This window comes from Siphateles boraxobius, unplaced genomic scaffold (genome assembly GCF_051911475.1).
Source record: "Siphateles boraxobius isolate OS27281-9 unplaced genomic scaffold, OSU_SipBor_1 32, whole genome shotgun sequence".
NCBI classification, from domain to species: domain Eukaryota; kingdom Metazoa; phylum Chordata; class Actinopteri; order Cypriniformes; family Leuciscidae; genus Siphateles; species Siphateles boraxobius.
In genome coordinates, this window is record NW_027508942.1 from 6,392,501 (window position 1) to 6,402,500 (window position 10,000).

At 42.7% G+C, this 10,000-nt stretch overlaps 1 protein-coding gene across 2 annotated transcripts in view; it reads left to right on the forward strand.

Annotated features, from left to right (window-relative positions):
• Nucleotides 1–10,000, forward strand: part of fbn1 (fibrillin 1) — a 136,635-nt gene that overhangs the window by 96,774 nt on the left and 29,861 nt on the right. For both annotated transcript variants that reach the window (XM_077194639.1, XM_077194638.1), the window contains 9 exons: nucleotides 641–709; nucleotides 865–990; nucleotides 3,959–4,081; nucleotides 4,751–4,909; nucleotides 5,641–5,712; nucleotides 5,814–5,939; nucleotides 7,872–7,994; nucleotides 8,814–8,933; nucleotides 9,810–9,926. In XM_077194639.1, the coding sequence (XP_077050754.1) occupies nucleotides 641–709; nucleotides 865–990; nucleotides 3,959–4,081; nucleotides 4,751–4,909; nucleotides 5,641–5,712; nucleotides 5,814–5,939; nucleotides 7,872–7,994; nucleotides 8,814–8,933; nucleotides 9,810–9,926 (1,035 nt within the window). The remainder of the gene's footprint in view (nucleotides 1–640; nucleotides 710–864; nucleotides 991–3,958; nucleotides 4,082–4,750; nucleotides 4,910–5,640; nucleotides 5,713–5,813; nucleotides 5,940–7,871; nucleotides 7,995–8,813; nucleotides 8,934–9,809; nucleotides 9,927–10,000) is intronic.

The window sequence follows — 10,000 nt, forward strand, 5'->3', positions numbered from 1 at the left end:
CTGTGAGTCTCTCACACACACACACACACACACACACACACACACACACACACACACACACACACACACACACACACACACCCCTACACCTGTGAGAGCTGCCCACTGCTCAACTCCTGTGAGTCTCACACACACATACACACACACACACACACACACCCCTACACCTGTGAGAGCTGCCCACTGCTCAACTCCTGTGAGTCTCTCACACACACACACACACACACACTCCTACACCTGTGACAGCTGCCCACTGCTCAACTCCTGTGAGTCTCACTCACACACACACACACACACACACACACACTCCTACACCTGTGAGAGCTGCCCACTGCTCAACTCCTGTGAGTCTCTCACACACACACACACACACACACACACACACACACACACACACACACACACACACCCCTACACCTGAGAGAGCTGCCCACTGCTCAACTCCTGTGAGTCTCACACACACACATACACACACACACACACACACACACACACACACACACCTACACCTGTGAGAGCTGCCCACTGCTCAACTCCTGTGAGTCTCACACACACACACACACACACACACACACACACACACACACACACACACACAAGCTCTCGTTTTGTTCACTGATTGTTATTGTTTATCCCTCAGCCGAGTACAAGATCCTGTGTCCCGGAGGAGAAGGATTCCGACCCAATCCGATCACGGTGATACTAGAGGGTAGATCTAGAGTGCGCGCACACACACACACACACACACACACACACACACACACACACACACACACACACACACACACACACACACACACACACACACACACACACGAGCGTGATCTCCAGTGCTGTGTGTTGACTGTTGTGTCTGTATGTCAGATATCAACGAGTGTCAGGAGCTGCCTGGTCTGTGTCAGGGAGGAAACTGCATCAACACGTTTGGCAGTTTTCACTGTGAATGTCCGAAAGGTTTCGAGCTCAATGAAGACACCAGGATCTGTGAAGGTCAAACGTCCTCTTTCACACACTCTTTCTGTCTCTCTTACTAAGTCAAGTCCGTTTTATTGATATAGTGCTTTACACACAGTACGCTGTTTCAAAGCAGTGAAAGCTTTCGAGAAACCAGCCAGAATACTAAATAATCAAAAATCTCAGCCAATCAGGACACATTTGAAGCTTAATATACACTACTAGTCAAAAGTTTGGGGTCGGTAATATTTTTAATGTTTTTAAAGTCCCTGTAAAGGCAATTTAAAAAAAAAATTCTAAACACATTATAAATGTTAAAAATGTATTGCTAAAACACATTACAAAGACTGTGAACTGTGAAGTATTGAATTGTGGAGTTAGACCGTTAAACAGTTTTTCACCATTGATATTTTACGGATTTTTTGGGCGGGGCTAAAAGGGTACTCGATGACGCACTGGAGTGCCTGAGCTCCTGGCCCCGCCCCTACCTGATGACGCACTGGAGTCCCTGAGCTCCTGGCCCCGCCCCTACCTGATGACACACTGGAGTCCCTGAGCTCCTGGCCCCGCCCCTACCTGATGACGCACTGGAGTCCCTGAGCTCCTGGCCCCGCCCCTACCTGATGACACACTGGAGTGCCTGAGCTCCTGGCCCCGCCCCTACCTGATGACGCACTGGAGTCCCTGAGCTCCTGGCCCCGCCCCTACCTGATGACACACTGTAGTGTCTGAGCTCCTGGCCCCGCCCCTACCTGATGACACACTGGAGTGCCTGAGCTCCTGGCCCCGCCCCTACCTGATGACACACTGGAGTGCCTGAGCTCCTGGCCCCGCCCCTACCTGATGACACACTGGAGTGCCTGAGCTCCTGGCCCCGCCCCAACCTGATGACGCACTGGAGTGCCTGAGCTCCTGACCCCGCCCCTACCTGATGACGCACTGGAGTGCCTGAGCTCCTGGCCCCGCCCCTACCTGATGACGCACTGGAGTGCCTGAGCTCATGGCCCCGCCCCTACCTGATGACACACTGGAGTGCCTGAGCTCATGGCCCCGCCCCTACCTGATGACACACTGGAGTGCCTGAGCTCATGGCCCCGCCCCTACCTGATGACGCACTGGAGTGCCTGAGCTCCTGGCCCCGCCCCTACCTGATGACACACTGTAGTGCCTGAGCTCCTGGCCCCGCCCCTACCTGATGACGCACTGGAGTGCCTGAAGGCCCCGCCCCTACCCGATGACACACTGGAGTGCCTGAGCTCATGGCCCCGCCCCTACCTGATGACACACTGGAGTGCCTGAGCTCATGGCCCCGCCCCTACCTGATGACGCACTGGAGCCCCTGAGGCTGGCCGCTCCCCTAACAATATAAATAGAGCTCATTTGCATCAGTTTGCCCCTCAATCGCGAGTTACAGTCAGTATTATTAGTTACTACAGCTTACAGTTTGCTAGTTAGCTATGTCTTCATCACGGAAATGCGTAGGCTACTACCTGGATGCGATCAAGTACAAAACAGATCGGTGCCCTTATTTAAATTTCCTAAATACGATCACATCAAGAAGAGGTGGATTAATTTTGTGAAGAGCCACCTTGATGGAAAGCTGAGGATCACCACCAAAACCCGCCTCTGAAGTGATCATTTTACACGGGATAGTTTTATAAACTTTCGTCGGAGACAACTGGGATTCACTAATAAAACGCAGTTACTGGTGAATGGAGCCGAACGACTATCTCCCGCCTCGGCCTTCATCCTCCCGTCGCTCCGACAACTGGTGACATCATCGGCAGTGCGTGCCCACCAATGAGTGTAAGTTGCCTTGTGCGCTTATGTTATAATTAACCTAATAAGCTGCTAGGAGCATCCATTCCGGCTGTAGCGGGTGACAGTTGAGTGTGGCAACGGCAGCTTTACAGCGAGTGGGCGTGGTTTCAGCGCAGCCAGCGGACACGCCCCCAGGGTTTGAAAGCAGAGACTACTGCTCATTTTTTCAAGATTTTGATAGCTTATTTTATGTACTTGCCGGCTTTTTTTATCATTCAAATTTGGCTGGGTGTCTAATAACACATGTTTCTGTGATATGACAAACTCAGAACACATACTTCATTTTGACTTTACAGGGACTTTAAAAGAAGTCTCTTCTGCTCACCAAGGCTAAATTTATTTGATTAAAAATACAAAAAGATAACACTAATGTTGTGAAATTGTGAAAACAATTTAAAACAAGAAAGAAATCAATACTTTTTATTCATCAAGGATTAATTACATTGATCAAAAGTGACAAAAAAATATATTTCAAATAAATGCTGTTCTTTTAAACTTTCGAATCATCAAAGAATCCTGAAATAAATTGTACACAACTGTTTACAACACTTGAATAATAGTCATAAATGTTTCTTGAGCATCAAATCATCATATTATAGTGATTTCTGAAGGATCATGTGACACTGAAGACTGGAGTAATGATGCTGAAAATTCAGCTTTGATCACAGGAATAAATTACATTTTAAAATATATTAAATTAGAAAACAGTTATTTTAAATTGTCATAATATTTAACAATATTACTATTTTTTGTTTTGTTTTTTTAACCAAATAAATGCAGCCTTGGTGAGCAGAAGAGACTTTTTTTTAAAAACATAAAACATCTTACTGATCCAAAACGTTTGACTGGACGTCTGTGGGCGTGGCTCCCAAGAGCAAAGTGACAGATTCAGAAACCAATCAAAAGACAAAATGTTGAATTAAAAAAAAATTAATGACTCTTATTAACATATAAAGTCACATGATATAAACACATAAGTGAGCAAGCTGAGCCCATTATAATCAGTAATACTGATAGTAAATGAATGCTACTTGCACTACTTCCGACAAATGCGTTTGAAACATTCGCTTTGACTGAACAACGGACACAGACGTGATGTCAATCTGGACCAGATCTGCAGTTAGAAGTGAAATGTGACTGTTTAAAATGTAAGAATGAAAAGATCTATTCATTGTGTGTGTAGATGTGGATGAGTGTGAGCGGCCTGGCATCTGCGGTCCGGGTCAGTGTTACAACACTATTGGAAACTACACCTGCATCTGCCCACCGGAGTACATGCAGGTCAACGGAGGAAACAACTGCATGGGTGAGTCTGCACACGCTTCGTCAATGATTAGCATTATAGTTATCGTCAATGATTAGCATTATAGTTATCGTTACTAATTAACGATATAGTTTTCGTTATATTTATTAGGGGTGGGGGAGAAAATCTATTCAAATATGAGTCTCGATTCTATCTTCTACCAATTCGCATCGATTCTCAAATTTCAGTTTAACTTTGCATTACTTCTTAAAGTTATTGACACGTTTGAGTGTTTTTAAACCACTATAAGCCGCTAAAAAGGACTCAGATTCACGAGATCCCGAATTCAGTTCTCTTTCACAGCTAATTGCACTTGCATGGTCAAATACACACACAATAGTGTAAAAATGCATATCATGGGGAGTATTCATGTAAACACAAACTGTTATATCCTCCGCGAATGTAAACAGTTAGGAGAAAATCGGATGCGTAACAGTATATTAGATCAGTGGATTCATTCTTAAAGGGACCGCAGCCTCATAAACGGTTGCCGTCTGTTTCATTAATGTTAATAAAATAAAATAAAAATCACACTGCTTTTGTCTGAATCACTTTTGAATCTTGAAAACTTGGTTTCCCTTTAGGGCCGATAATGACATGTTTGTTGTTGTGGTGTGTGTGTGTGTGTGTGTGTGTGTGTGTGTGTGTGTGTGTGTGTGTGTGTGTGTTCAGACATGCGGAAGAGCTTGTGTTACAGGAACTACTACTCTGATAACGCCACCTGTGATGGAGAGCTCACCTTCAACATGACCAAGAAGTTCTGCTGCTGCTCGTACAACATCGGCCGGGCCTGGAATAAACCCTGCGAGCGCTGTCCCGTTCCCAGCACCAGTGAGACACACACACATCGGCTCATTTAGCAGACGCTTTTACACAAAGCAAATGAGGAATACTATGGAAGCTTGTTTCCGCCACAGAAGATAATTGCTACTTTTGCTACGAGTTTACATCTCGCAATTCAGACTTTCATTCAATTGCGTGTTACAGCGTTAGAATTCCGAGATATAAACTCACAATTGAGTGTTAAAAAGTCAGAATTGTGTGAAATAAACCCGCAATTCTAACGTTTTTCTCGCGATTGTGAGTTTATATCTTGCAATTCTGACATCTTTTCTCAGAATTGTGAGGAAAAAAAGGCTGAAAATTCTGACTTTATAACACAAAATTTGTTTTATAAAGTCAGAATTGCGAGATTTAAACATGCAATTCTGAGATAAAATGTCCGAATTGTGAGTTTATTTCTCGCAATTGCGACTTTATATCTTGCAATTCTGACCTTGTAACACGCAATTGAATTAAAGTCAGAATTGTGAGATAAAAAGTAGCAATTATCTTTTTTATTTTTATTCTGTGGCGGAAACAAGCTTCCATAGAATACAGCAAGTGATTGAGACATTAACACAAGAAGAGCAAAGTGTCAAACGTTGTCTAGAAGTGAACAGGGAGGGATTTCACTGAAACAGTGGAAGCGTAGAAGAAAGAGTGTGTTTCTTGAATATTGTCAGGGATTCGACACACACACACACACACAGTCATGACCGTGACATGGTTCTCTGCTGCAGATGAGTTCACTGTGCTGTGTGGAAGTGAGAGACCGGGATATTTCATTGACATCTACACTGGACAAGCCATTGGTAAACACATTCATCACACACACTTAAAGACATTCAAACACACAGTTCTGTGTTCCTCTAAGCCCTCACATCCACCCTGTGTGTCTGTCTGTGATCCGCAGACATCGACGAGTGCCGTGAGATCCCCGGCGTATGTGACAACGGCTTGTGTATCAACATGATCGGCAGTTTCCGCTGTGAATGTCCGATGGGTTTCGTTTATAATGACAAGCTGCTGATCTGTGAGGGTAAGAGCTCCATCTGTGTCTCTGAAAGTCTCGGGTCTGTAACGAAAACAGCAGAATGAGTGACGGAGCTGCGTGTGTGACGGGTTCTAGATTAACAATCTATGATGTTAAGCAGTGTTGGGGAAAGTTACTGTTAAAAGTAATGCATTACAATTAGGGATGGCCCGATACCATTTTTTTTCAAACCGATACGAGTACGAGTATTTACATTTGTGTACTTGCCGATATCGAGTACCGATACCGATATTTCTACCGCAAAAGTAACTATAGGCTCCCAGAAAAGAAGACAGAAGACTATTTTAGAACACAGGTTAGAAGACTGTTTTTATTTTCTTCTCTGCTTGTTTTAACAAGTCTAAAAATAAATAATAATGAGTAAAATAATAAATGTATTAACACACAAACCACTGTTAATTTAACATAAAAGCAAGCAGTTACTGCGTGCATGGTCTGACATGACTGAATGCGCCCAAAGTGCGCTCCCTTAATAGTCTAATTCCTAAAAAGCTGACAGTTCATCGCGATCTCACACATCTGTTATTATCAATGAAGCTGACTGCACAATGAATCTTTCATAATATCCACACTTTGTTTGTTATAATTAGAGGATTTGCCAGCATACAGAATTCAGCACTGAACAAAAAAGTTTTGAGCAGTGAGGGGAGTCTATCTTAAATGCTTCTGATTGGCCATTGCGTTCAAGAAATCAACACACATGTCTGTGATTGGCTACATCGCTCAACGCTGCAAACATGTTATGAATAGAAACTCTGGCCTGTAAATCGTTTCTATTTTGTTTTAGTTGTTCTTCTTGCTTTTCTGCAACAGATGAATGAAAATCTATTAGTTTTAATATGTTGTATTCATAGATATTTCTAGTTTGCGGGAGTCCCGCGAATCGTTTTATTCTCCCGGAACCCGCACACACAGAGTGAGTGCATTACAGCCCGCGCCCGCGCCCGCGCTCGGCCATCAGATCTAGTGCCGCGCCGCACTCTTTTGCGTTGGGAGTGCACGTCCCTATGCCTCAGTTCACCTCGACAAAGCACTCGCGGCGGCCAGTTTCGTTTCGCAAAATGTACGTGGTATCGGGGCGTGGTATCGGCGATGTTTCTATGAGTACGAGTACGAGTATATGAGGACAGTATCGACCCGATCCCCGATGCCAGTATCGGTATCGGGCCATCCCTAATTACAATATTATGTTACTCCCAAAAAAAGTAACTAATTGCGTTACTTATTTACTTTTTATGAAAAGTAATGTTACGTTACTTTTGCGTAACTTTTTCTCACCTAGGCTGGGCTTGTTTGATTTTTAGTAACAAAAATTCTGAAAAACAAACCTTTCAGCTGTGCTGCAGTTCTGGATTACAGAACTATAGGAGACAGGAGAAGGAAGTTGAACACTTTTATTTCTAAGTCTAATCTAAAGTATTTTTTTGCTTATTAGTATGATTGAATTATGTTAAAAAAGACATTGTTTAATAAAGTGAGATTAAATACATAAAGTATATTTGTGTCATTTAATATAGTTAAGTATAGTTTAGTAAAGTTTTGCGTAAAATTCTGAGATTGCATTTTGACGTTTTTATTCATTTTGAGGAATACTGAATGTTTTCGTGCAAGTGAGACGAGTACATGCATGTTCGCATTTAGTCTAGAACTAGAATAACCATCATGTTTACACACAACACCTCACTTTATTTCTCTCAACATGAGGACAGGAGAGCTGTCAGTCAATAAATGTGAAAAAGTAAGTAGCGTTACTTATTTGAAAAAGTAACGTAAAATATTTTATTGTAAATTGAAAAAGTAATCCGTTACTTTACTAGTTACTTGAAAAAGTAATCTGATTACGTAACTCACATTACTTGTAATGCATTAGACACAACACTGATGTTAATTGTGTTTGTGATATGTGTGTGTGTGCAGATATTGACGAGTGTCAGAACGGTCCGGTGTGTCAGCAGAACGGCATCTGTCTGAACGTTCCTGGAAGTTTCCGCTGTGAGTGTAAACCTGGATACCGGCAAACTCCCACCCAGCAGTGTGTCGGTGAGTGTGTGTCAGACATTGCCCAACTCATAATGCTGCTACTCCGATATCAAAGTTAATATAACAAAAAAGCAACAGCAGCTATCATGCTTAACAGGAAACCAGCTGTCATGGTGAGAGAGAGAGAGAGAGAGAGAGAGAGAGAGAGAGAGAGAGTATGTGTGTGTGTGTGTGTGTGTGTGTGTGTGTGTGTGTGTGTGTGTGTGTGTGTGTGTGTGTGTGTGTGTGCGTGCGTGTGTGGGTGGGGGGGGTTGTCCTGACTGGAGGGGAATGTGTGTAAAACAGCCGAACTCAGAGCTTAGTTCTGCTTTCAGACACATTGCCATACATGAAAATCTCTCAATTTGCCGTTTTGAAACCAAAATAGGTGACCTACGTGAATCGTGTAGATTCGATGAGAAAATGTTTAGGGGGGGGTATACTATATGAAGCCATACTATAGTAAAATTTGAAATAGAATTAAATATTTAAGTAATTAAATTCAAGTTCATGTAAACTTTTCCCTCCGCTGCGGCTGTCAGACATTCTCCATTCAGCTTTCGGTTACGACAGTCAACGATGAAATTCTCTCCAAGATGATTCAATGTTACTATTATTATACTTTATCTCTAGATAAAGGTATGTGGTTTCGCATAAAATGACTATCTTGCTGGACTGTATTGCTGTACCTTAATCATGTTCGTTTCTACCGTGTGTCTGTTAGATCACGGTATGTGATCTAACAGGGGGAATATCCTTCTCACCTTTTTCAACCCTGACCCGTTTTCATGCCTGCATTGCACCTGAAGTTAAAGTGTGATTTGATGTGATATCTCTCAGATCGTAACGAGTGTGCTGAGAATCCAAACATCTGCAGTCCGGGTCAGTGTATCGACACGGTGGGTAGTTACCGCTGCCTCTGCCCCAACGGCTTCACATCCACCCCAGACCTGTGTATTGGTGAGAGATCAGCCTCACATATCTGTCTGTCTGTCCATCTGTGTGCATCCTCATGTAGATAACTAACTAACTAACTAACTATTTTTGGGCTGTTTTCATAACTAAAAAAACACCAGTGGTCTGTGTTCATAACTTACTGTCTGTGTTCATAACCTGTGTTAGTTCATAACTGACCAACCGCCTGTATTCATAACTAACTAACCACCAGTGTTCATAACTAACCAACTGTCTTTGTTTGTAACTAACTAACCACCAGTGTTCATAACTAACCAACCGTCTGTGTTTATAACTAACTAACCACCAGTGTTCATAACTAACTAACCGCCTGTATTCATAACTAACTAACCACAAGTGTTCATAACTAACCAACCGTCTGTGTTTATAACTAACTAACCGCCTCCGCCTGTATTCATAACTAACTAACTAACCATCAGTGTTCATAACTAACCAACCGCCTGTATTCATAACTAACTAACCATCAGTGTTCATAACAAACTAACTAACTAACTAACCATCACTGTTCATAACTAACCATCTGCCTGTGTTCTTAACTAACTGATTATCTGTGTTCATAACTAACCAACCGCCTGTATTCATAACTAACTAACCATCAGTGTTCATAACTAACTAACTAACCATCAGTGTCCATTATTAACCAACCGCCTGTATTCATAACTAACTAACCATCAGTGTTCATAACTAACTAACTAACTAACTAACTAACCATCAGTGTTCATAACTAACTAACCATCAGTGTTCATAACTAACTAACTAACTAACCATCTGCCTGTGTTCTTAACTAAGTGATTATCTGTGTTCACAACTAACTAACCGTCTGTGTTCACAACTAACTAACCGCCTGTGGTCTGTGTTCAGATGTGGACGAGTGCGAGCGTCAGCCGTGTGGAAATGGAACCTGTAAGAACACTGTGGGCTCCTACAACTGCTTGTGTTACCCAGGATTCCAGCTGTCACACAACAGCGACTGCATCGGTACACACACACACAGACAGACACAAATATTTATTAATTCGAATGTGTTTGTGTTAACGTCTGTTTTGTGCGTG